The sequence below is a fragment of the Amblyomma maculatum genome, chromosome 1 (genome assembly GCF_055883805.1).
Source record: "Amblyomma maculatum isolate TAMU_Amacu chromosome 1, ASM5588380v1, whole genome shotgun sequence".
In the NCBI taxonomy this organism is placed as follows: domain Eukaryota; kingdom Metazoa; phylum Arthropoda; class Arachnida; order Ixodida; family Ixodidae; genus Amblyomma; species Amblyomma maculatum.
In genome coordinates this window covers 326,255,626-326,283,003 of record NC_139344.1, presented here as the reverse complement: position 1 = coordinate 326,283,003, position 27,378 = coordinate 326,255,626, and the positions used below count along the sequence as shown (strand labels likewise).

The window sequence follows — 27,378 nt, the reverse complement described above, 5'->3', positions numbered from 1 at the left end:
TAACAGAAAAAAAAAAAAGTATGCCCTTGGTATCATTTAAATTAATTACTGCGTTTCGTTACGATGTCATTCAGGATGTTACCAGCGCTAACCTATACTCTGTTTCACAAGCTGTTTGCAGCAGTACGAAAGATAACGTTGTCTTTACCTTTCATGGTGCTTCAAACAGACTGCCCCCCCCCCCCCCCCTTCCGCCCCTCCTTTTTTATTATGCAACAGAGCGCGTGCTGATAGCGCCCTGCCCTCTTTGGAGAGCATGCGGTAGCGGTCGAAAACGCCGTGCTGTCTTTGGAAAGAGTATGAGGTAGCTGGCGGATAGGTATACGGATAACCTTCGTTCTGATAAAACTGCGGTCCTCATTACACAACGCAGTGAGCTGAAGCAAACCTGCGGGCTATCATTGGGACCCCAGTTTTAGAGTTTTATATATAGTACATATGAAACAGAGAAAACTTCGAGGTTCCTCCAGAAAGGAACGAGGTCTATTGAAATGCGCTTTCTTTTCCCGGAAGGTGTCGGGACTTCAAACTACGCGTCTTGAAGGAAACGACCGGATTTGATGCATCACTGGTCGGTGCGCCCTCTGTGTTGCAGATCCTTGACCACCTGCGTCGCTGTGGGCTACAGGAGGAAGGCATCCTGCGCGTTTCCGGATCCGCCCTCAAGATCGATGTGAGTGACGGCGAATACACTCTACCTTACTTGTGCTGCTGTCAGATGCCAGAGAGCGCGATCAACTGGGCCTCGTTTGTCGCATCTGTGCATGAGGCAACTTTGTGTATTTTATGGCGCATATGTGTCCGGTATTTGTCCCTATGTATCGGCGCCGGTACTTCAATCACGTCGAACCGTTTTTCCCAACAGAGCGTGTTGTTCGAATCTTCCCCGGTACGATTTATTCTGGACGGTTTTATCAATACGCAGTTAATATGAAAACTTCCTCACTGCTTCGCTCGGCGACGTATGCGAGATGGAATGACATCTTTGAAGTCGGACAGGTTCAAAAGTTTTCGTTTCTTTTTTTTTCTTTTTTTTTTTTTTTAAGTTCTAAAACGAGCAGCAAACAGTGGGTACAGATCGTGCGGTGTGGGAAACCGTAATCAAGGCGTTCTGGGCAACATATGCCACTGAGTTCTTGTAGGAATGCGCATGATGAACAGTCCCACGTTCTACATACAGACTTTGATGGCTTCTTTCTAAACCACCCTTAGACAGTTCCACGTTGGAAAGTGCAAATAGAGGATAGTAGAACATATGGAGCGAGCTCGACATAGCATTTTGTTCGCACGGTTCTTTTGTCATTTTTTATCAGTACTCCTGCGTTTGGGTCTTGATCGTGGAGTTTATTTTCCGCCTTACCCATATTTTTTTTTTCTTTTTACGAGTGAAGCAAGTATGTGCGCTTTAATGTCCGGAGCTACACCTGACAAGGGAAGATGCCGTACAATGTAAGACGCGGCATTATTAGACCACCCGGGATATTTTTTTAAATTAAATTGCGCCAGCATCTCACAACTCACGAGTGTTTTTACATTTGCATACATTTGCATTCATCGGGATACGGTCGCCTTTGCCGGGATTCGACCTCGCGGCCTTGGGTTCGATGACCAGACTAAAGCCACTGAGCCAACTACCCGCAGCTAGTGTCGGTCGTTGCCAGGTTGCCTTTACGTTGCACTCCAAGTAATTGTTGCGAAAACACACAATGCGGCTTTCGCGGACAGTACAGATCCTATAGCTCGCAATGGGCGCGGTGCCTGGCGAAATCTAAACAGTTAAGTTTCAGCTTTTCGACATATATGCTGAGATGCGTGTTGATGTTTCCGTACAGGAAACATTCCTCCTCCTTCTGCCCCCCTTCTTCCACATTTTTCATATGTGAGAGGGCAACCGACAGTACGCTTCGGACGTCATGTTGATTTTTCTTACCTGTAAGAGTAACAGCTGACGGTCGAGTACAAACGCCGGTTCATGCTCTCGCAAGCGAGTTCTCTGTACATGCCGGGGCAACAAACCCCTGAGCGACAGTCCTGCCGGCGTCGCACGCGATCCCCTAACTGCGCTGGCTTGCCCGAGGCCATACTCCCAGCGTGGTCTCCCCTCGCCGCCTTCACGGTCATCGGTGCCGAGCCAAACTGGATCGTGTGTGTGCGCGCGCGCGTTTATTATCTGCGCGCAGGCGTGCCGCTTCCTTACCTGCGATGAAAGTCGACGCACTGTTCTGCCGTCGCTGCTACTCGGAGGACGGGGAGGATCCGCTGCCGAGCGGTCAAGGCGCGCTTCGCTGCGGCGGTGCTGCCGGGGTCCGGACGTCTGCGCGGCTAGAGGAATGTGCCCACAGTCGTCGGCCGTCGGTGGGCGCGCACATCAGATGGATTCCGTTTATCCTTCTGCCGTACCTTGGTGCCGAGAGGCCCTTCGTTCAGCAGTCGGCGGTCAAGAACCGGGATGGCGCGCGCTTGATTCTAGGCTCGCGAGCGCCCCACAAAAGCCGCGCCTTTCACACGCGTACGCGAAGCGCAGTTAAGTTTTTATAAGGACGCTGGATATTAAAGGTGTAGGGCTATATTGGGCCCTCGCTCGAAGTTCTTACCGACTGACAGCGCTTCAGTTTTTCGCTGCTGCTGAGTGTCTGGAAAGGGAATCGGTGTACAACATCTTGCTCGATGTGGGCAGAAATGCTGAAATTTTTTGACGCTGGAGGAATGCTTGCGGGTTCACGGTTTGCGCCGAGAAAGCTTTGAAGGCGTTTGTGGATGGATTGCGCAGCGCTGGTGAAAAGAAACGATGCCTCACCAAACATAAAAACGTATGCAAAATGCGAACCTGAAGTCACCTGTAACATAACGCTGACCTGTAGGAAATTGTTCATATGTCATACAGGAGATTATGTGAGCAAACGAATGATAGCAACAAGGAAAATTGGGCCGGAACAGGCGGTACCATCTTGCTTTGCACTATAGCAGATGCTCCGGCAAGTGTACCCTAGGTTTCGGAGATGTTTCATTTTGGGCAACGGAAAAACAGCCAAAGCACCCGACATCATTGAGGCCTTCTAGATAGCGGATTCATGTATTAGTTCAGCATCTGTAGCTCTTGGGATAAAGGAAATTGACATATCTTTTCTCGGCTACTTATATAGTAGGTCTTCTGTCCTTGCTTGGTTCAACGTGGCTGTTATCCGGCGGCGTGTTTACGATCAAATTTTCAGTTTATTCCAGCTCATGTTCTGTGCCATCGTCTGTTGAGTTTACGTCGTTTTTCAGCTGGCAGTGACCCCTTTAGAAAATAAATGCGCGCCGATTCACTCTATTTCTTAAGCCTCGCCCGTCTCAGTAGCGCTTTTTCTTTCCCTCTTCGAGCATGTCTGTAGAGCTCAGCGTGGTTCCGAAAATAACCCTACAATTTTCGGCGGAATCAGAGAGAGAAGCACTGTACAAATTATTTTCCGGTAATTCTTGAAGCATGTTCCGCGTGAAACAACGCTTGGTTGCACGATAGATTGTAGTACTGTAGCTTTAGCCTAGTGCATGATTCGACCGTTGGCTTTACCAGACTTTGAGGCTGGCTTGTTCCTTCAGGCTAAGATGTCTCAAGTCCAGAACTGTGATGCTCGCTTTTTCTCATTAGCCTGCTGCTTATAAACGGACGCCCCATATATTTTACAGCCCGGCTAAGTCAGCCATGCGAGCAGACTGCCGAAACCATACAGTATTTTTCTTGTTTATAGTAACGGTTTGTTTTAAAGCAAAAGCATTGGGAGAGTGCCATGAAGGCGAAAATTGCCTGGCGTTCGCGGCGGTGCATGTCCCCGTGAAGCAGCCGTGGACTTTGCCAACCGTAACAGGTGGTGCTTCAGATGTCCTTCTCATCAAATGCCACCTGCCATGATTAACAGGCGGGAGAGGGAAAGCCCTTTTCACTTGTGGGGAGAGAAGGGAGAAGCCGAAATAAGAATGACTCAGCAAAAATGAAGGTGACTGAGTATGACTCAGCAACATCGAATAAAACAAGCGATCACGAATATAAGTGCAAGAACAATTGCACCTCGGTTGGTTTGAAAGAACAAGAATTGGAATAGAATCCGAATTGGAATACGATCAAATTCAAATAGGTTGGCGAGTGAAATATGAATTTCTTCCACAGCAATCCAATTGACAGACCCTACATTTATTTTCTAACCCCCTAACCTTTCTTTCTCTTAATTCCCTCTAATAATAATCATCTAGGAAAGAAGTGAGTGTCTGAAATATGCGAATATTATAACGTATGTTCAAAAGGTAGGACTTTCTAAGCTGTTTCCACCAGCCAGGATGTTTCGTGAACACTTTTGCTTGGGAATTTCTTAAATGTATAAATGATGCGAACATGCAACCAAGCACTCTCAACGCCTCCTTTTTTGCAGGCGCTCCGGTCTGAACTGGAGTCGTGCTACAACGGGTGCCGCAGCCCCGAGCAGCTAGGCGTGGTGCTGAGTCGCTTTGGCGTCCACGAAGTCGCCGGCCTGCTGAAGCAGCTCCTGCGCAACCTGCCCGAGCCGCTGCTCACCAACAAGTACGCCGAAGCCTTCCTCCTGGTCCAAGGTGAGGTATCGCGTACAATAAAAGCGGTATCTTACCTGTACTAACTGGTGGGTAGACGCGTTGAGGCTGACGAAAATAGGTGTAAAGTTAAGAGACAGGAAGGTGCAGAATGGGTCAGTGAAAAATGCGATTGAATGGCATTCTAGTCGAATGCAAGAAGTAATGAGCATGGGCAGGACATGCAGCGCGAAGAGAGGGTAGCCGATGCTCGCTAAGAGTAACCAATTGGACTCCAAGGAAACGAAAGCGTAGCAGGGTTTGGCAGAAACTTAGTCAAGTGGATGAGATTAAGAAGTTCGCCGGGGTCAAGGGGATGCGGCTAGCACAAAACCGGGTTAATTGGATAAAAATTGGATAAAACTATGCCCACTGCAAGGCAGTGGGCATAGTTCGGCTGATGATGATGATGATGCCGTGTGAAGCGCTCGGATTGTTAGAAAGAGCTTCACTTGTGGCTTCCACCGTGGTTCACAAAATAGACAGCTATTGTTGAAACATAAATTGAGACAAGGCGCCAAGTTATCATTCCTTAATTCAGTTGCCCCCTGAAATCTACATCGTACATGGAACATTTTTGTCGCGTAGTGTAAGTCAGCGGCTTCTAGATATTTAATCACCCATGTAGTTTCATTTAAACCGCGCTGTTCAGAAAATAGAAGAGATTGCGGAAACGTTGGAAACATACATTCTTCTGGTACCGAGGACCCATAAGGAAGGACTGTTTATAGTTCGTCCGATACTGAGCGCATGGCTTGCTGAAAACGTGCTGACAAGTTTTCTTTTTCGATCTACTAATTACGGGTTACTTTTTTAATGCAGGTATACCGACCTTTATGGAGCAAATCAAAGCCCTCAACCTACTCGTGCTACTGCTGCCGGAAGCGAACCGAGCCACCTTACTCGTAAGCACTCTCGTCGGCCAAGGTTCATTGTTCGGAAAGCTCGCGATGGGAGCGATTCTGTGGGAATGATTTATTAGTTAGCCTAAAGGGCACTGTTGTCTTAGCATTAGTGCTTCGCTTCTTCTAGCTAACATGCAGGTAATGGCGAATAATGCTCTCCTGCAGATGTAGAGCTGTTTGTCGCTGCAATTTAAGAATGGATCGATTTATTGAGTCACGATGCGAAGCTAAGGGGTACGCTGCATTATCTATTGCGCAAAGCGGGGCAGCTTCCATTGGCAAAATATGCTTAGTAAGTGCTAACGTAAGCACCAATGTGTTGTTCGGTCTAAATTCCTTGCATTGGCAGCGTGTTTTTTTTTTTTTTTTTTTAATTGTTGTTTCCACCAGATGTGGGATGTGATACAAGTCGGCCCACTACGAGACGGTTGGCTTTTGTCCTCACATTCCCTGTAGGCTCTGGTGAACTTCCTAGCAGACGTGACGGAGCGCGACGGCCGGAACCGGATGTCGGTGCAGAACGTGGCCATGATCATGGCGCCCAACCTTTTCGCCCCGAAGCGGCGTAAGGCGACCGAGGACAACCTGCGGGTGGCTCGCGCCGCCACTAGTGTCACGCGCATGCTCATCTGGTACCAACAACTGCTCTGGATCGTGAGTGCTTGAAAAAGACTTCACGCTTCGTCTAGGACTTTTCTCCTCTTTTGTAGGTACTGTTGGCCATAAAAATAGGTAGGACAGGTAAAAAGGTTTACCTTTTCACCGACGGTAACATCGTTATGCCTCTTCAAGCGCTAGTTTTGTATTTGAGTTTTGTTCGGAGATTAGCCGTGCAATTGCAAATGTAGTTTTAGTCGAGATTACTTTAAAGTGAAAGGCAGTTCTGTCAATGGAGCATCACATTCGCGCCAGGAGCCCCAACCAATCAGCATAGACAGATAGACCTGGACATGCCTACTCAGTGGACTTAAGGCGATGTCTTCGCTTTTATCTGAGTCTGTACTGATGTCAATTTAATCGTATCTGTTTTCGCCTCCACATTTATGCCCCGTCATCCGTTTTCCCATCAGAGGGTAGGCAAATAGTATCTGGTGATTTCTCATCACTCTCTCCTATATTAGGGGATCAGGTATACAGCTATGAGTACAATTACTTCTGTCACCTTCATGTCTGGGATCTGAGTGAAACTTCCAGGAGTCTAGCTTTTTTTATATATGAAGCTGGGTTGAACTGCTAATAGCTCGTTTCCCTTCCCTCGCTTTTTTTTTTTTCCTCCTTCAAGGTGCCGTCGCAGTTCATGGGTCAGATTCGCATGGAGTACAGGATACACTACGAGAAGAAGCATGCCAAGGAAAACAAGGTGAGCTCAGTGGGCTCCAGTGTGCACGCGCACTCGAGCTGCTGTTGTTGCGCCCTTGGTAAGACTTGTGTCCTGCCCTTTGCAGAAGAAGAGGCAGCAACGGAAAGAACGTGCAACTTGGTTCGAACCACGAGAGAACGATGATGTAAGTTCGTTTTCTCCGTTTCAAGACTGAACTTTTTTCTTGTGAGGGTTTGCGCTTGCTTCCTTTTGCATACGATGCTTTGAAATCTGTGCACTTGTTTCATGACAAAAAAAAAAAAAAAAAAAAAAAAAAGACACCGAGGACAACTCTATCCAATATTTGTGCTTATAAAGGAATTATAAAATATATACATTTTTTGGGGGGTTGGGGAGGAGGGGGGGAATTGCATTCACAGCTCAGAAAATAGAGTTGGGAATTCATTCACTAGGTTTTAACATGTGGCATTTACACCGAAAATGACTCCGTGATTACCGTTTTCAAGTGGATGGCAGTGTAGCTCAGCCTCAGAGATCGGCACCAAATATCTTTTTTTACGCACGCATGTTACTTGCGAAGTCGCCCGCTGATGGCGACGCATCCATTTTTATATTCTAGCCTTCTTGTGCTTATAGAAGCTTCGTTGGTAGCGAAATTCATTTTTTTTTCCTCGTTTATAACCAGTAATGGAGGGATACAGTCGAACTTCAGTTTGTTTTCAGTTGCCATTTCACGCGCAGCACTGCCGTAGTTAGTCTATTCGCACTGAATCCGTCTGCTCCTCGAGCTTACCTCGCCGTCAGTGCAATGTAAAGACCACGAACGTCGAATTATTTCAGCGATCGATAACTGGACATTGGATTAACTGAACGCTTGATTACAGCGACTATTTTTCTTCGTTTCATAATGTTTTTCGGCGGGATTGCTAAGGGGTACATATATACAGCAGTAAATTTTATCTGGAATGATTACACACACTTTGTGGGAAACAAGACATTTTTGCTAAATGAATTGAATTCTGTTAGTAGGTTACTAGCTTGCTAGTAAAGTTACAGAAAGCGATGCCGGTATAGCTTGGCTACCATCGTCTGATAAGGTAGGTGCCGGCGTGATGCCAAATACACTTAGGAGTAAAACTTTTGTGTATCTTTTCCTCAACATTCCGATTTTTGCAGTACCTGATGCAACATATTTGCAATTTTCTCTTCATGGACTCTTATTACAGCTTGACGAACTCACGTATCACGTAAATCGCTTGATTATCATACCAGCGAAAAATATTTTCGCAGGAATAACGTTCATATATTTACTGCATATGCACGTTCGGGGAAAAGCCTATATTTTCTTCTGGCTAGAAGGTGGGGTGGGAGGGAGAGGGGCTGTATAACTTTTTCTTTATTTCTAGTGAACATTATTGCGTTTTCCTTTTACTGAAGGATAATCATATGACTTCACATTGCCGACAGCCAGTCCTTTGCTCTAGTTGAGCGCAGTTCGCTATTTATGGTTATCATCTTGGCGCGTATTTGGGAACAGGATAACTTTCGCAAGGCCTAGAAGCTTGTGTCGCCGGCTGTCGCGCATGTTGGATCTTTGTGCGGAGTAGTCTGCATTCGAACCTTGACATACTGGCCGCGCGGTTGACGCAGGGCGTGCTGCGCGTGCGCGTGGATCACGAGGGATCGGCGGGCACGACCCACCAGGTGGCGCTAAACGACGCCACCACGGCAGGCAGCGTGGTCGGCGAAGTCTTCCTTGCTATCAATTTTGAGGCGCGGAAGAGGGACATCGCCACCGGTGGAGGATCGCCTCACAGGTTAGTAAACGGTCGTGCACTTCGATTGTGCACTTTTGTGGTGCAAAAGATATGAGAAGGAATCTTGTGCTGAATGCAACGTATGATTAAAGGTATGACGCGATAGTGTAAGCTGCCAGCCGACATATGAAGCCCCGCTTTAACCGAGCCGTATGAACGTGCCTGCGTGGCCTAGGGGTAACGTGAATGCACTGCTTCTGGCAGGCTGATTCTGATATCACCCTCCCACGTTAAAGGAGAGACCCACGTTCACAGCCTTTGCCAAACGTAATGCCAGGCAAACCTATGCCCAGTTAATACTAGAACGGCTAACTGGACTATTTGATATAGATTCACGTCTACGGAGCAGCGCGCACAGACAACGTACGAGAAAAGGACAGACATGTTTTCTCGTCCGTTGTCTGTGACATGTTTTCTTGTCCGTCGTCTGTGCGCGCTGCTCCATTGACCAGTTAGGGTTAGTCCAGTCCAGTTAGTGCTAGGCCATGTCAGCTGCCAGGGCCATGTTCGCAATTTTGCGCTCACAACGTCAACGCCTGGGCGGACGGCGACGGACTTTCGGTGAACGGGACATTTATGTTACGTTAAAATCACGAGCGTGTCTCTGGCAGGTTGTAGTTGGCAGGTGACATGGCCGGGTACCGAGTGATTTTCTGGTTGTGTGCCGCCACGGGACCACACGGCATAGAAGAGTCAACAGGAGCTGCCAATTCGGACAGCCGCTTTGCCATGGGAATCGATCCATCGGCACTCCCGAATCCCGAGTTAGACAAGCTACCAGTAAGCCACGCTGACACCTTCAGGCGACTTTTTTTGCTTAAAGCGAGGCTTTATATCTATTTCAGATGGTCTTTCATGTATTGTGGCAGCTTACCACTATATGCTAATAATTATGAGTTACATAATTTGCTCACAAATTAAGGGATTATTTACTAGACGAGTAGAAAAGTGTACGTACGCGACGGGGAGCCAGCAAGCGGGGACCACTAACGCTCTTGTGTCATGCCCTTAAATACAGACGTGAAGTGTCCCTCTCACTTTTATTGAGTTGGATCGCCGATGTATAAGGTCTACTTCTTGCTTGAGAGCCATTCTTGCTTGCCGTGCTGTTTGAACAAGGCACAACCGGGCGTCATTGTCGGGCATCCTACTTTCCTATGGAATAATTTAGCGCGCTCTGCTTTACAATCAAGAAGCATACTTTTTAGGTTTTTGCTTGACATTGGAAGCATGCAAACGCTGATTGGATGTTTAGCGAAAGTCTCATGGTCCCTAAACTGTAGCTGCAGGTTTTATTTAGCTATGGGTTGTGGTCTGTTTTGGGCCGAACAGTCGTCGCTCACTGAATTCACTCTCTTCGTGCAAATATCGAGCGTGTGTATTTTGGCCTGAGAGGCGTTGAATTTTTACTTGCTCGAGCATCGCCTAACGGGTCGGGAGCGTCTGTTTTCAGGAGGTCCTTGGAGCAGCAGTCCGGTGACAACCGCTTCGCCACTGACGTCAACACCTTCCTGAAGTACCATTGGCTGTACGAAGTTGGCGGCTACATAGGTGCGCTTTTCTTCGGCGATTCGTGCTGGTAGATGAACAAAAGAACTTTGAACGAGTTTTTTCAATGGTCGACTATTGACAAAATTAAGAAGAACTGACTAATGTTTCAAGCAGTGCACAGAATGGATTATATTTACAAATTTTTGTAAGGTCCATGATTAATTAAGTTTTAAGTACACGCACAAATGAGCATAAATAAGGTCGAATGGATTGCATACATGTTTGTTATTGATTTTTTTCTATAGCTCGGTGAAGGACCTATGACTGTGGTCGGGTTTTATTTACTAAGCGAAACCCAGATTTCATTCTGTTTCTCTCCACTTTCTTTCTTTCTTTCTTTCTTTCTTTCTTTCTTTCTTTCTTTCTTTCTTTCTTTCTTTCTTTCTTTCTTTCTTTCTTTCTTTCTTTCTTTCTTTCTTTCTTTCTTTCTTTCTTTCTTTCTTTCTTTCTTTCTTTCTTTCTTTCTTTCTTTCTTTCTTTCTTTCTTTCTTTCTTTCTTTCTTTCTTTCTTTCTTTCTTTCTTTCTTTCTTTCTTTCTTTCTTTCTTTCTTTCTTTCTTTCTTTCTTTCTTTCTTTCTTTCTTTCTTTCTTTCTTTCTTTCTTTCTTTCTTTCTTTCTTCTTTCTCATGTTAAAACCGCGATACAACCTTCAAGCGTTTTCATCATATTTTCTCCCATCCTTGTTCTGGAGCCAGATCTCCTTACAGATGTCAGTGCTTTGGGATTTCATGGGAAGGTTAAACTCATATCCAGCTCTTGTGTTGCCTTCTGTCTACGGCGTAATGTCTCAAATGGACTAGAAACTGAAATCATCTGATGATTTCCTGCAGGCTGGCGCCAGCTGGAACACAACACCAACGTGACCGCCGTGCGCGCGGAGAACCCGGTGGCCGAATGGGTGGTGCGATGCCAACACGCCCGGTGACCCATCGCCACTTGTCTCACCCAGCATTCCAAAGTTCCAGACCCATTTCGTCTTCTACTTCGCTCCCATCAGTGCGATACACGTCCAGTACTCAAGAGACGAGTCGATTGTCTTGGTGTTGATTAGGGGGCCAGTCAGTAACTCAGAGAAGCGAAGCGGCTCAAGCTCTTAACGCATTTGCGGACAGACCGTGAAGCCCGGAATACACACAAATGCTCATGTTTAAGCTAACTGTATAGTGCGCTGGCGAGGAAATTTAAAGACTGCAGTGCATGGGCCAGACACTCAGTCCATCTGTATTGCAACATTAGGAGTTATTCTTGGCTACATGAATGCATATATGCAACCGTGCGTTGTCGAAGCGAGGGTATTTGCGACTGCAGAATTGCGGCGCGCATCGAGGAAAAAGAGAAGTGCGAAATGTGGTTGGTGGGCGCGATCGTTCAATCGAAGTGTCATTTAAAGACGCAGACGTTGCCTTCAGCATGTGCCTTCCGCTTTGTATTGATATATACATAGGCGTGTACTTTATGTAGGAAGTGTGTTATATGCCTGAAATGAGCATGTCGTTGTTGTTTTTAATGTTAATGATGATTAAATGAGATTTATACACTAGGAAGCATTGACTCATGTGGTTATAGCACACATCTAATGCTTAACACCCCGCCGGGGTGGCGCAGTGGTTACGGCGCTTGACTACTGTTCCCAAGGACGCGGGATCGAATCCCGGCCTCGGCGGGTGCTTTTCGATGGAGGCGAAAAGCAAGGCGCCCGTGTGCTGTGCGATGTCAGTGCACGTTAAAGAACTCCAGGTGTTCTAAATTTCCGGAGTCCTCCACTACGGCGTCTCCATAGCCTGAGTTGCTTTGGGACGTTAAACCCCACAAACCAAACCAAACCTAATGCTTAACGCGCTGCTTGCACAGCAGTTAACGAAAAAAATTCGCAACATTATTTTCTTTGCTGATGCGCCAAACAAAAGGGAACCGTGATGAGCAAGATGAAATTGCCTCTCTGGTATTGAGATAAGCGGCCTTGCGTTAGTACAGCAAACCTCTGATAATTTGCTCCTTGCTTTACCTTGTTAGCACCACTGAGCAGACAAGGCTAAGGAAATGAGGGTCCTGTTTCGACGGATGTATTAAGAAAGCCAAGTGTGAACAAATTTAAGGAATACAAGGAGCTTTATTTAATATTCTCTTTTTTTAACTTTTCCAATTTTTTTGTTTGTCAGTGGGAAGCCAATCGTGGCAGTCATTGCTAGTTAGATGATAAATGGCCTATTGAAGTCGGCACGTCGTGGACTATTCTTCTGCACATCAGCTAAACGCTACTTGTTTCGTTCGACACACGCACGCACGCACGCACGCATGCACGCACGCGCACACACACACACACACACACACACACACACACACACACACACACACACACACACACACACACACACACACACACACACACACACACACACACACACACACACACACACACACACACACACACGCACACGCGCACGCACGCACACAAACAAACAAACAAACAAACAAACAAACAAACAAACAAACAAACAAACAAACAAACAGCCATAAACCATAGAAAGACATCGAAAGGTAGGTCGCTGCAACTGCAAACTGCAGTATTGTGGCATGCATGCCTCACAGATTCAATAGGGAGTGAGGGAACAGATTGAAACAGATTGTTGAAAATGTGGCTGACATGCGCAGTGCGTGTATCTGTTTTGTCTTCTGCCCTGTCTTTAAGTGCCACCACTTTCTCGTTTCGTTGATAATTCCCAGTGACTGGAGACGGGATTTCACCTTGTTGATACCACATTTGCTTCACCTTAAATCATTGCGGGCTGTATTTTTGTATATTTAATAGGGAAATATGTTATTGCAAAAGAAAACAAAGGCGTAGGAATCAAGTTCATAGCAAGTTTATAACGGAGGTGTGTATTTAAATCTTGCAAAAGGTAGAATTGTGTGAAAACAAAAAGAGTTATCCAGCCAAAAAGACACACAGGAAAACAACACCAGAGAAGCAGATTTTTGGCTGGTTAATCCTATCTTCATGCAACGCATGAAATAGCCCAACAACGTGTTCTACTGCAGAATGGTCCCTTCAACGAAGAATACTTAATGTTCACGAAAGTGTTTAAATTAAACAGGTAATGCACAATTTTAGCAGTCATATCTAAGATGCAGAAACAAAAAAAAAAAAAGAAATCCACATGTGGAAGAGTTCCTGTACAGGTTGAATTTTGCTTCACACAGCTGCCTCAGCTTTGGATGCTCTCCTGGACGCTGGCGACAGGCTCATGATGTACTCGTATCACATATGACAGCTGTTTCCCAGTGAACCAGCTGAAGGTGTTGTCGAACAGGAATGTATCTGCAATGGAACGATGCCAGAGAGGCATTACACATTCAGGAACACAAGAGGTGGGCAGACACTTGTAAACAGAGGGTGGAATGCGAGTTCGATTGTGGGGTCTGCTTTGAACTGTATGATCACTAGAATGATTAGCAGAAGGAGCAAGCAGTAGAAGAAGCAGTACTTTCCATGGACACTTACAGGTGCATATAAGCACTGTGATTAAAATGCCATTCATTTTAATCACACATAGGATAACAATATTATGTGCTTATGTTATTTTTTGAATCTTTTCTAGCCTTTTTTTTTCTAAGCCTAAAACGTTGAGTCTAATCCACCAACTTAGTGAATGCAAGACAAAGAAGAATGCTTAAGTTTTGCTTTAATAGAGTAGATGCAATAGCGCTTTTAACGCCGCCTTTTCATTCCACGAATGTTTTAATATATATATATATATATATATATATATATATATATATATATATATATATATATATATATATATATATATATATATATATATATATATATATATATATATATATATATATATATTATAATTATTAGTGTAACATCAGTACACATTCAAAACACAGGTTTATTAGCTACACTGCAAAAGGGCTTTTTGAAGGGTTAGTTGGTACATGATCTTGATTTTTATAGCGCTGAAGAAACACCTGTCCTGTTGTGTTTTTCTTCCTGTGGTGTTTCTTCAGCGCGATAAAAATCAACATTTGTTACACGCACCACAACGTGTTCATTAGATGCCGTTATAACACGTTTGGTACCAGCGACCCTTCATATCCTCTAGCGTTGTATGCCTGCCTAAGCCCTATTGATGACAATGTTATTTCAGTGCGAAAGCTTTAATACGACCTTCAACCAAGCAACGATCTTGCTGGTTCTCCTCGATTTCATGGCTGCCCCACACCCCTCCCCCCTCCTAGATCGTGACGTTGAAATGCACGTGTCCTGGCGTGGGTAATTAAAACAGTGCTTTCACATGGTGTCATCGGTCAAACCAGGCACTTTTAGTGTGACTCAATGCTTCACACAGTAAACAAGAATGCCGTTGGTTTGTCGGTCAAATTCAACCAAGAATGCTTTCGCACTTCCTACTCGGTTCAAGCTTGTTAAAACCCTACCAATTTTGTAGCGAGAGCTACATTGGCCACAGTCTCGCCACTTCGCCGTGCCTGTCCGAAGAAGAAAGGGAAGGAGAAAACGAAGAATAAAAAAAGAAGAAGAAGAAGAAAAAATAAGTGTAAGATAGATAACTCGCTAGTTGATAGAGGTAAACAACGACAGCGAGTTGCTAGGACAGAAGGCTCGTTCGAACGTTGTGACGGCGGTTTGCCCTATAGTTCGACTTAGAGACGATGTCATACCACTAGAAGTCTTCTACACCCGAACGAGAATGGTCAATTACGATAGGCAAGGAGTCCTCATATGTGAATTGATTCCCCTATGGCATAAATAAAGCTGAAACCATAGAGTAAACTGCTATGCGCAAAAGCCATGTCTTTGCTTTCAAGCAGAACCTAAGCGTAGCAATGCAGATTGCTCTCGCGTAGCACCAGGTTTAACAACAAGCTAAATCATAGCTAATTAAAAACAAATTATTGGCTTCTATTTTCGAACTTATGGAATTCTTGTCGAGTGCCGCAGGATGACTGTAATGGCGGGGACGCCGCGTTTTCAGCAGAACTAGCCCCGTATTCAATTGCCTAATAACTTTTCCTCTGCCGGTATTGTCCATAGCCATGACAATAAGTGTCATGCTGGAAGGAATTAACTAATTGTACGTTGTAGTAATGGAGAATACATGACGACAGAAAAAAATGAAGTTAACAATGCAACAGAAGCAGACAGAGTTGTAAGGTTTAACCAAAGGGACTGTCAGGTCCCAGTTAGTCGAAAATACTAGAGGGTCTTTTAGATGTTTCTTGAGAAGGGCGAAAGGCTACCCTTCCTCTCCTATCATTTGCCTATCATTGTTTGCCTCTTATTGGAGTTCGTTGCAGTGCTACATATAATTATAATTGATTTACAGGAAAGGAAAGGCGCTGTATCTGTCACACTTTCTCCGGCAAGTGCGTTTGGACGGTACACCATCGCTCCTGTAGCGTAGCGTTCCTTGGCGTGCGTTCAAGTGTGGGATTGCAGATGGCAGGAACGCTAGACAAGAACAGGTCTCCCGGAATATCGCGGAATATGACAGATCTCGCGCACATATCTCGCACACAACTCTTGCACACGGGATTTCATTTCATGAGCCTAGAAAGGGTTTTGCCTTAAAACAGGGGCCAGGACTGAGTAATAGAACAAGCATTTGTCCAACTGTAGCAAGCTGCGATTGGCTGATGAAGGTGGCGAAGGCAGCTGCGGTCAGCATCACGTACATGTTCCAGATGTCTCGCAGTATATCTGTCCGCACTCGGGGTCCCGGTCGCAGGCGATTCTACGCGGCGCTAGAAGCTCTACTCGATCGTCCCCGCTGGTCCGCCACAGGGCGAAGGCCAAGTCACGAGCCTGAAGTCGCCAGTGGAGCTGGGCGCCTGCTACATCGACCTTTACCGGAATCTCGAGGCTGCGACCGCGCTCCACGAAGCAGCTGATGGCGTCTGGGTCGTTGGCCAGCGCGCCTCCTCCGCGCCACACGGCTGTTGGAAGCTCGCCGCCTGCACCGATCTGCGCCGAAGAACGTATTTAGTCAAGCACACTTCGAAGGTTTCGCCAAGCGAAAAGTGCGCGCCAAGAACCACAAAACACTTAAGCTGTACCCTCTCTCTCTGTCACACACACACACACACACACACACACACACACACACACACACACACACACACACACACACACACACACACACACACACACACACACACACACACACACACACACACACACACACACACACACACACACACACACACACACACACACACACACACACACACACACACACACAACACACAACACACAACACACAACACACACACACACACACACACACACACACACACACACACACACACACACACACACACACACACACACACACAAGTTGCTTATCTATCGAAACTTTTTTGAGGGATTAGATAAAAGAACGAACGTTGGGCACTGTAGTGTTTTAACATCGCCTGATCGAAGCAGCTTTACACATGGAGTTAACATGTGATATGACTTGGAAGTTCGCACATGGAACCCTTGGTCGTCAAGTGAATATAAACAAGAGGAGAAAAGACTGGTTGTAGCGTGGGGCAATACTGTGGCAACATTTCTCTCGAAATTTGCATTTCACCAAATTACTCAGAGCTGTCAATAAAGCTGCAGTCGTCAATTTTAAAATTCGGCCGCGTAATAGTACTGTCCGGACGCTGCGATTTTGGGCTCATCTTAGATCTAGTGACTCATCCAGCCAAATGGAAACAAATGAGTCCAATTACAGCTGGGGCAGGGATGGAATGATTGAACCAAAAGCGCGCATTTAATTTGAAGTAAGCATCAAGGTAGAGACACTTCGACGTTCCACTGCATGCCCGAATCGGCTGATATGCTAGTCTGGGAAGTGCCTTGTTCGTATGCCTTCTCGTCCGTCATTTAATCCCCCCGTGACCCATTCGTGGCCACGGACCAAGGATCTTATCCGCCGTTAAAGGGCGAGTATCGAGGCGGTCCAGCGCACAACGCAGCTGATGTCTTTCGCTCACAAATGCAAGACATTCACATTGGAGATGTGCGACTGTCTCTTCGCAGCCACAATTTTCACAAGCAGGGCTGTAGGCCGTTTAAATATTGAAAGCATTATTGTTCGTGTAAGCAACATTCATCCATAACGGCACGGCAACATAGCTTATCGACGCGCTATCTCATGGGGAGGGCGGAGGCGCAGTTCAGGATCCAGTGCCCTGAGGCGGCTGTTGCAAAACTCCCCCGTGTTCCACGCCGAAAGTATGATCTTTCGGGCCAAAAAGAGAAGCGCGCATGCGTCAACCCTCGATATGAGGATTTTGGGTGGAACACCGTCGTTGTGGGCAGAACGGGCAGCCTCGTCCGCCTGGTGGTTTCCATTGATACCGCAGACCTTAAAATATTGCGTCGTGGTACAGTTGGCAGATCTCTCCAATGAGTTGGTCATGTGATCCGTGGCGTAGTGCAGATTGCAGGCCTTGAAGGGCTGCTTTAGAATCTGAACAATGTCCAGTCATGTGCATGTTCTTGGCAAACGAATTCAACTGTAGCGCGTAGGGCAGCTAGTTCAGCATCAGTTGAGGAAGTCAGATATGGCTTTAACACCGAGGTTTGGGCCAGTTGGTGATGATCCATATTCAAACCCATTCGCAGCACGAATAAAACAACGACAGGAAGAAAACACACAGCATTCGTCCTGTCGTGTGTGTTTTCTTCCTGTCGTTGTTTTATTCGTGTTGCGAATGGGTTTGAATATGACTTTAACCTTTATCAGAATTGGCTTGGCCGGCATTACTACAGACCCCGCGAAACTGATTGGATTAACTGAGCCATCTGTGGAGACATGTGTCCGATTTTGATTTTTGAAGTGCAGATAATCCAATGTCAATTGTTTAAGAGCTTATGATGACATTCCAGCTTTCTTCGTAATTCCAGGAATATAAACTTGTATGCGAGGTTCATGTAGACTCCATATCGGGGAGCATGGTCTTACAGCAGAGGTGAACTGCGAAGGAATGAATGTTGGTGCGATGAGCTCCTACAACTTTGGCGAATGCAGTGCTTGGCATAATTACGGGAAGAGTTGCTAGATGATGACTAGGAACCCTCTTTAGGTTCCGAATATGTGTTCGCATTGTGTCAGCAGCGCAATGTGTAGTAACAGGATGTTCCCTGGCGACAAAAATAGTCGCTGCTGTTGAGGCAGATTTAGGGAGTCCAAGGCATATACGAATAGCTTGAGCTTGCAGACTTTAAAGAGTCCTGAGGTTCGTTTTTCTACTGTTATTAGATATGGGGAAGCTGTATCACGTGTAGCCCAAATACAGAGACCGGTACAGTTGGAGCATGGAGTGCGCTGGTGTACCCCAGGACTTTCCTTCGAGGAAGGAGAGAACTTCGACAATCGCTACAAGTCTGCTTCTCATTTCTCTGAAATGGGTACTCCACGAAAGATTTATATCAACGACAACTCCAAGGAAGTGATGGCTTCTCTCGTAGGGAATGGATTTGCCATTGATGCATATGGGGCAACGTGACATTGTTTTACGTGTGAATGCTACAAGGGAACACTTCTTGGTCGAGATATCCAGAGGCCTTGCAGACGAAGGTACGACGTCGTCAATATCGTTGAAGCCTTTTGCAGCCTCGCAAGAACTTAAGGATGAGTCACACTGGATGCCCAAATACATATATCATCTGCATAGATGGGGATTTGCGAAGATTGTGGTAATACGTCTACGAGGCTGACGAGAGTAAGGCTGAAGAGAGTTGCGCTCAGCACTCCACCCTTCACGCGAACTTCACGCGAACTTCGATGTAGAGACGTTGATCCGCCTTTAGTATGGATGTAAAGGGACCTCTCTGACAGTGCGTATCCAGCTGAACATGCAGCCTCCTATTTCAGCAGCTACCAGGACGTCCAAAATGGCCTGATGTTACGTAGGCGCCCTTGATGTCCAAAACCAATGCTATTGTCAATTTTTCAAAGCCTTTTGGTGCTGCACAGACGTTAAGAGGTCGACCACATTGTCGATAGAGGAGCGGCCACGGTGAATCCCAGACATAAAATTTGAATAAATTTGGTATCGTTCCAGGTACCTTTCGACACATGCTAGTAACATTCTTTCCATGACTTTGCCGACGCATCTGTCTAGTGCAATTGAACGGTATGGCGAAAGGTCGAGTGGTGATTTTCCCGGTTTTAGAAGTGGAAAACTGTGTCATCACACCATAACTTGTTGTAATTGTTCAAAAGATACCGTCGAGCCTCCTGGCCAAGGTTAGATTGAGGAGTATGCCGCACCATCGGGCCCTGGCAATGACTTTCTACAACATGCAGCGCAGCATCAAGTTCCTCCATGGAGAACGGAAGATTCGTGCATCCCGTGAAGGTGGAACGTCGCAGCAATGCAGGATTGTAGATGAGTTCTGCGTGACTGTTACTCTTGTGCAGAAATTTCTTCGGCTACTTCTACCTCACTACGCCTTTGGTGAAGCACGAGAGATTTGAACGGAAGACGCTGTTGAGGGGACGTGCGAAGGCCACGAATGCCACTCCAAGCGCGTGACAAATGCTTGCGTGGATCTAGGTTTTCACAAAAAGATGTCCAGCGTTGTGTTTGCAGGGATGAATTCTGCGCTGAACCTTCTTCTGTGTGCGCCTTGCATCTCTGAGGTTTAGGTGCGACTTTGTCCGTCTTTATCTACGCTCTGCCATGCGTCGAAGTGATCGCAGTCGTTGTAACTCGATGTCGAAATCGGTACAGTTTGCAACTGGGTTGAATGAACTGGTAGCGCTTTCCATGGCCTCCTTAATTTTTTCCTCAAAACCTGTGGAGAATCCTTCTGTGCAGACATCTTCCATTAGTACTTTAAAATTATCGAATCAATGCGCTGCATACGTTTGGCTAAGGGGGATGTGGCATGGCCGGCAATGATCAGCTTAAGTTGGGATATGGTCGCTGCCATGAGTTTATACATCTGAAAACCACTGGAAACTGCTGATAAGGCATTCCGAAACGAATGTCAAGTCAGAGCAGCTGCCATAAGTCACTCCACGAATATAAGTTAGAAGTCTGTCGTTAAGGCACTGAAGGCCATGGTCAGAGGCGAAGGACACTAGCTTTCTTCCGCTAAGATTCATCCTAACCCTTCCCCACATGGTGTGGTGAGCATGGAAATCACCTATAATTATCCACGGGCCTGATGTGACTGCCATCAAATCACTTAATCATTCGGAGTCGAAGCGGGTTGATGGTGACAAGTACTTAGCCACAAGCGTAAATGTGAGGTCCCGGCTCTTCACCGTCAAGCAGACATACTGATTCTCGTCGTTAGGTGGAACCGAATGACGCACATTTGTAAGTTCACGTCGAATGCAAACGATGACCTTGCTGGTTTTGTTACGTGTTGACGATGCAAATGCCTCATAACCAGATATTCGCAAATGTTTTGTTAGATTCGGTTCACAAATAGCCAAAATGTGGAAGTGATATTTGTAAACATATTGCCGAATATCTGAAATTTGAGTCTGGATTCCACGGGCATTCTATTAAGAAATAAAAGCTTGCTTGACATTCTTTTCAAGGTATATTTGGCGGAGCCATGATGCCTTTTACTGCAGAGACGCAAGAACCGGAAACAGTGCGTCTAGTACTTGCAGTGCGTTGTGTGCTGCTGGCGTGCGCAGCTCGGAAAGCAGAGCACGCATGACATTCATCAATGACGTGAGCATTGTGATCACTTGCAGGTCTTGATCATGGTCCGGAGCACGTGTTTTGGCTGTATCAGCCGTAGGCGCCGGACGCTTGGAGCGCAGCAGTGTTCTATCCCCGATGGTGAAGAAGGCTTTGGTAGTGGTGGCCAAGTGTTTTCTGGTGTAGCAGGTCTCTCTACATCAGACATCGGGTTCCCTTGGTTTAGTACTGTTGTTGGTGGAGTCGGAGCAGTTGCAGTGGCGCTTGGAAGTTTCGCTTCAAAGGTTATCCGTTTCTTTAACGACCTTCGGCGGCGCGAACGACGTCGCGGTACCTTAGCAACGGCTTCTTTGTGCGTAGAATGGTCCCGCACCATTTGCTTCAACACCAGGAGACATTTTAGGTCGTCATTACGCTTTATTTATCACTACGCTTTAATTAGTAGTGAGCATGCTGGAAAACTATCATTCTTAGCTGTACAGTATGTTCGATAACACCACAGCATTAACCGATATCGAAATAGCGGTCGGTTGACGTCAGTGTGGGTGCATATCCACTCAATTGTTGAATGTAGATATAGCGTTGCATGCCGTGCTGGGCGCATTCAACTTTTCATTAATTCCTTCGCGTTCCATCTGATCGGCCCTATGCGTAGACAAGAAAACCACCAGCCCTTCTGTAATGTCTGAGCTGATTTTTCCACAACAAGGTGTGACACACCTGGCCAAAAACACCTCAGATGTGGGCGCAAGTATGCTGTTCTTATGGTGTACTTGCCACGTGCGTGCAGCGGGCGCCTCCCAAGGGGTCCACGATCGTACCTCCCCAGTGGGCCGGAAGCTGGCTGGGATCCACGTACTTCAGGAGAACTTGCTGCCAGCCATCTGCGAAGCGCCAATGCGAACACGCTGTTTGCCGAAACCGCCCACGTTGCACTAAACCCACCGGAAAATGATGTAGTTTCTATCCGTTAGCAGCTACGTTACTAGGCAGCTAACAATACAGTAAATACAGTTAAATTCAGTTTAGTACGGTATAGATTGTGGGTTTTAACGTCCCAAAGCGACTCAGGCTATAAGAGACACCGTAGTGGAGGGCTCCGGCAATTTCAGTCACCTGGGGTTCTTTAACGTGCACTGTCATCGCACAGTACGTGGCTCCTTGCTTTTCGCCTTCATTGAAAAGCAGCCGCCGCGCCCGACATTTGATCCCGCGCATTTGGGCTCAATAGTCGAGCGCTCTAACCACTGTACCACCGCGGCGGGGCTCATTAGCATCCCCTACTTTCATCAAATGCAAGGGGTACATTAGAGCGCATAACGGCCAATTAGCATTAACAACCCAAGGTGGGTGTGACCAATTAACGCAACTGTCAGAGCATGCTCTGCAGAAGGCATACATGTACTTTCAGTCTCGTTCATTATTGGCAGCCACTTTGGGATGTTGAAGCGAAGAATTGACCGCTGTGCGCGCTAATGCAGCTCTTACAGCTGCAGAGGGATTGGAACGAGCACCTTGTACTAATGCACCTGAGTCTAACAGTCGCAATTTTTTATTTCAGACCGCACTCTTCTGAACCATAAGTCGAAAAGTAGAGTGTAAACATACTCAGCATGGCAGCAGCTTTCGTAGTAAAGATGCCGATAAATTTTTTTCTACAGTCAGAGCTAGTGCGCTTATGGTGCTTATGGTACGTCCAGCCATATGGGCTTAAAACTGCAATGACAGCTTACTTTGTGTATGAATATAATGTGAAGAGACACGGGCTCAGATGCCTTTTAGAAATTTCAACAGTCGTTTTCCAAGCTTATTTTCACTGTCTGTGTCACTACAATAACTTCGACGTCTATATAACTAGAGTCGCTATGAGCGTAGACCCTTGCTGAACAATATGTCACAGTGTCTGCGCCGAGCGTATGTTGGAGAAATGCTCTCAGAGACATGCGGGCCTATTTAGTGGGACAAGTCGCCTAATTCGATTCGGTCCGCTGACCCACGAGACTGGTGGACTGAGCGATGCTTCGGCGGAAGTCGGTCGAGGACGCGCAAGGTCGGAAGCACTGGCGCAACTCACGACCTGCGGCTGCGAGTGACATTTACGCTCGGGCGGCTAGAAACAAGCCTGCTGGCGCCTAAATATCTGCAGAAACTGCGCTTGACATGCTTGCACCAACGCGCCATTACAGCGTATGAGCGGTTTGTAAACCAGAACAGCTGGGGGCAGTCACCTCAAAGTGCGCCACGACCTTGTGAGGCGTTAGGTAAGTTTAAGAAACCGAGAGGGCCTCGGGGTAGTCAATATGAAATTATGAAAGCTTCAAGTCTAATTATTGCGCGAGCATTGCCATGACTAATTGGGCGTTTGTTAACCCAGAAAGGAGTTAATTACGAGATATTGAACACTTTCGCTCACTCGACGTTCGTTCCAACATATTTTCGCTTCAGGTACCATGGCAAGCATCTCTTACAAGTTTTGGCGTAATCGTTTGAGGCAAGGAGCGTATATTCAACAGACAGACAGGAGTTAAATGCACTCACCATTCGTGAACATGTGAAGTTTGTTGGCTGTTCTTTCGGTGATGAAGGGCCGAACAATCTTCCAAAAAAAGGGAAAGAAGCCAGGCGCTGCAAAGTGAAAAAAACCCCGCGTCAGCTGGACGTGTACGGTGCACAAAAAAAATTGCCACTGACAACCTTTTCTCACCCAGCTAAGCATGTTTGTATGTACATATTAGCACGCATCATTCAGTTAGGAAGGATCTGGGGGCAAGGTCCTTGCTATGATTACCGCGCACGTGACATGACAGCGCTGCCACCGCTAGCGGCGCTTTTGAGGATAAAGAACCTGAAGCATAGTTTTGCTGTTAACACGCATGAAAAGAATTAACGCAGCAGTTTCACCTAGCAACGCCGATGCAGACACGGGAGCGATGAACATGTTGGCCTGGTAATCTTTACGGCGGTTGGTGGACATCCTGCAGGGGCCCATGCAGGTGCACTTTACTGGTCAATAACGTGCAGTGACGCCTTTGCTGTTGCCTTTGATCACACAGTGAAACATTGCCAGTTACAGAGTACAGTAACGTCATGAATGATACACAGCAGAAATTTGCAAAGTGAGAAAATCTCAGGTGAACATCATCCGGAATCCGGAAACTGCAGTGAGCCTGAGCTCGTACATAAAACTGAGCCAGTAGGGGCTGAATATGGAGACTTCATATTTTTGCCATCCGACTGGCAGTAAGCAATATGAATGCTATTTGCTTCGTCAAGGCAACTGACGAAGAGAATACCATTCTTGAAACTGGCTGTGAAATAAACATTAAAAACGCACAGTCGCGTTTGCCGCATTTATTTATTTAAAAAAAGAAGCATATCCGTCTTGGACAATAACTGAATATTTGAATGCAGTTGCCTTTTAAAGCACGCTTTTCGTTTCACATGTAAGAAACATGCTTTAGGGCATCCACTGGAATACGCCATTAGGCTGTGGAGGTTGCCAGGCAGGGGCAACCGCAGCCACATTTGTGTGTAACTGAAGGAGCGCCGGCGTCCGGACGATGCGAAAGTCATCCAGAGAGTTCATTTTTCCGCGTGCCGCGCACCGAGTCTTTTTATCAGGCGCCAGTGCATGTGGTGGCTGTCGTGACGCTGGGGCTACGTCGACCCGGCCTTCACTTGGTAGCGTGCAGAGACTCGGGGTTGAAGTAGGATTGAATCTTCGAAGTTGGTGAAATATGTACAAGCAGGTTTACTGGCACTTTGAGAAAACGTATTTACAAGAATATTTACATGAAAAAGAAGGGTACATCAGCAAAATGACAAGCGTTAAGAGTTCATAGCGAGAAGCGACTGGATGAGCCGTTTACCCAGGGCCCAGAGCGACATTTCGTGCTCTGCAGCGTCCTTAAAACCCCCTATGTCCAGCCCCTCTCTGAAGATGCTGACCAACCAAATCCAGGGCACGCCCCTCAGGTATCGGCATCCAATCGAACACATCACTGCACTGATGGTCTGAAGCACTGACTGGTCCGGCATTCATTCGTTGGGCGTGATCACTTGTTGGCGGGAAAAGCTTGGGAACGGCGAGGAGAGGAGGTACATTTCTATTCTTCAGCAAAGAAACCACAGGCTGGTTCTGACAAGTGGTTTTACTTCTCAGAAACCCGAGTGCACGTGGCGCCGCATCCGCTCCCAGCATTGTCCGTTTTCGACAATTGCAAATCTTTCCTGCATTCCTGGGAAATCACTTAATGGCTGTATGCGTCATGCTCCTTTCTTGTCCTGCACGTCAGCGGACATGTCACTCTGTCGTCTCCTTTGGAAAGTAGGCATTCCTCACTGGACGATAGGGCTTATCGACTGGAAGGGTGAACAAAAGAAAGAAAGCACTTCCTGCATTTCCCGCAGGGGGACGTTTCTTTGTGTTTTTCCAGACGTTCTCTTGGCAGGGTCAATTTGGCATTTGCAGAGTGTCCACAAAGCAAAACAGGCTTACAAAACAGGATTCCTGGAAACAGGCTCACTTAGAGCCATTGGACCATCACCACATATTCACAGCACTTTTCCATGCCCACAGGCGAACAATAGAGCGCGCAAATGCGGATGCTTGGTCGTAACAGCCTCCTCCCCCGCCAGAAGAGTCTCGGAGGGCAGCAGTCCCAGCTGCTGCATGAAGAGACGACTTAATGGCCTGCACGTGAACGCTTGAAGCTCGCTGTTGCTTGTCGCGTTGTCTTGATTGTTGTAGGCCAAATTGCTCGAGCTGTCTGAAACTCAACCACATGTCGAAGCAAGCACTCGGCTCCCGTCTGAAGAGACCAGGTTAAAAGAAAACTGCCATTGTTGTTCGAGAAAAGCCCACTCTCAAGACGTTCAGGACCCACGTATTCCTAGAAAACCAAACGTGCTGCTTTACATAGTCACACATATACAAGCACACGAAAAAAAAAAATAAAACCTGATTATCAATTTGGATACATGGTGAGGAACACCTCGGACCGCTTAGAAAGAGCGGCTAAGCGCGTCCGCATTCCCATTTAACTTCCCCTTTTTGTATCTTATTTCAAAATTGTACTGCTGTAAAATCAAGCTCCACCTAAGAAGGCGACTGTTCTTCGATGTCGCAGTTTGCAGCCAAGCCAGGGGACAATGGTCCGTGTCTACGGTGAATTTGGCCCCTCCAAGATAGCACTGCAATTTTTGAATGGCCCATACAATGCAAGCGCATTCTTTCTCTGACGCGCAATAAGCCCTCTCTCTAGAACTCAGTTTTCTGCTCAAGTAGAGCACGGGGTGCTCATTACCGTCGTCATCTCTCTGGCAGAGAACAGCACCTAACCCTCGATCACTGGCATCACACTGGACCGTGAATTCTCGGCCATAGTCTGGAGCTCGCAATACCGGACGGCTAATCAGCACAGCCTTCAGGTTTACGAAGGAGGCTTCCTTTTGTTCGTCCCAGACTACATTTGTCGGTTCTGTCTTGCGGAGAGCGTCGGTCAGAGGGCTAGCCAAAGCTGAATAGTTAGGGATGTAGTGATTGTAGTACCCAGTCAGACCCAGGAATGCTCGAATTTCCGTCTTCGTGCTCGGCCGCGGGTAGTCTGCTACCGCAGAAATCTTAATCTCGCTGGGTTTCCTGAAACCTTGACCTACATTGTGACCCAAGTAGTCCACGGTCGCCCTTGCCAGGCAACATTTCTCGGCCTTTACGGTTAGTCCAGCTTGACGCAAAAGGCTCAGTACAGCTCTTAGATGTACCATATGGTCCGCCCATGAGTCGGAAAAAACCGCAATGTCATCTAAGTAAGGCACTGCGAATGTTTCACACCCCTTTAAAACCCTATCCATGAGTCGGGAAAAACAAAATGGAGCATTTTTGAGCCCGAAACTCATCATTGTTGGCTGGTAGCTGCCCGTCGGAGTGACGAAAGCCGCGTATCTGCTGGCGCGTTCAGTGAGCGGTACTTGCCAGTATCCTCGAGTAAGGTCCAGCGTAGTCACATATGCCGCTCTACTGACCTGTTCTACTCTCTCCTCAATATTCGGAATAGGATACACTTGATCCCTGGTGAGAGAATTTAGCTTTCGGTAGTCTACCACAGGCCTAGGGTCTTTACCTGGAGCTTCTACTAAGATCATAGGCGAAGCATAATCGCTTTCCGAGGGTTTTATTACTCCCAATTCCAGCATGCGATTTACTTCCCTATCCAGAATTTCTCTTTGCCTTGGAGAGAATCGGTAGCACCTTGATCGCACTGGCACGTCTGAAGTCAGCTCAATATCGTGCTCAGTCAAATCAGTCCTGCCTGGCCTGTCCACGAAGCAGGTCTCAAACTCTGTTATTATTTCGCCCAGATCGGACAGCTGAGATTTCTTTAGTTCTCCTCTCTGCTCCGTCTTTCTGAGAAGCTCCTGAGCGTTGCTTCCTTTTCCGCTGAGGCAAATCAAGTTGTCCCCCATCTCCTCGGGAAGGTTTAACGTTAGATTTACCACGGCTTCCCTCTGCACA

The 27,378-nt window shown here is 46.7% G+C and overlaps 2 protein-coding genes across 2 annotated transcripts in view; one reads left to right on the top strand and one right to left on the bottom strand.

Moving 5' to 3' along the window:
- LOC146207350 (rho GTPase-activating protein 18-like) overlaps nucleotides 1–11,719 on the top strand; it is a 199,142-nt gene extending 187,423 nt beyond the window's left edge. The window contains exons 10-18 of the mRNA XM_084586566.1: nucleotides 596–673; nucleotides 4,407–4,584; nucleotides 5,404–5,486; nucleotides 5,943–6,140; nucleotides 6,769–6,846; nucleotides 6,932–6,991; nucleotides 8,458–8,624; nucleotides 10,078–10,175; nucleotides 11,006–11,719. Coding sequence (XP_084442692.1) covers nucleotides 596–673; nucleotides 4,407–4,584; nucleotides 5,404–5,486; nucleotides 5,943–6,140; nucleotides 6,769–6,846; nucleotides 6,932–6,991; nucleotides 8,458–8,624; nucleotides 10,078–10,175; nucleotides 11,006–11,100 — 1,035 coding nt within the window. The 3' untranslated portion in view covers nucleotides 11,101–11,719. The remainder of the gene's footprint in view (nucleotides 1–595; nucleotides 674–4,406; nucleotides 4,585–5,403; nucleotides 5,487–5,942; nucleotides 6,141–6,768; nucleotides 6,847–6,931; nucleotides 6,992–8,457; nucleotides 8,625–10,077; nucleotides 10,176–11,005) is intronic.
- Nucleotides 11,720–12,717: 998 nt separating this feature from the next.
- Nucleotides 12,718–27,378, bottom strand: part of LOC146207348 (SEC14-like protein 3) — a 54,460-nt gene continuing 39,799 nt past the window's right edge. The window contains exons 9-12 of the mRNA XM_084587097.1: nucleotides 23,403–23,489; nucleotides 21,642–21,748; nucleotides 15,879–16,167; nucleotides 12,718–13,494 (exon numbers count right to left, since the gene is read on the bottom strand). Of these exons, the coding sequence (XP_084443223.1) occupies nucleotides 13,382–13,494; nucleotides 15,879–16,167; nucleotides 21,642–21,748; nucleotides 23,403–23,489 (596 nt within the window). The 3' untranslated portion in view covers nucleotides 12,718–13,381. The remainder of the gene's footprint in view (nucleotides 13,495–15,878; nucleotides 16,168–21,641; nucleotides 21,749–23,402; nucleotides 23,490–27,378) is intronic.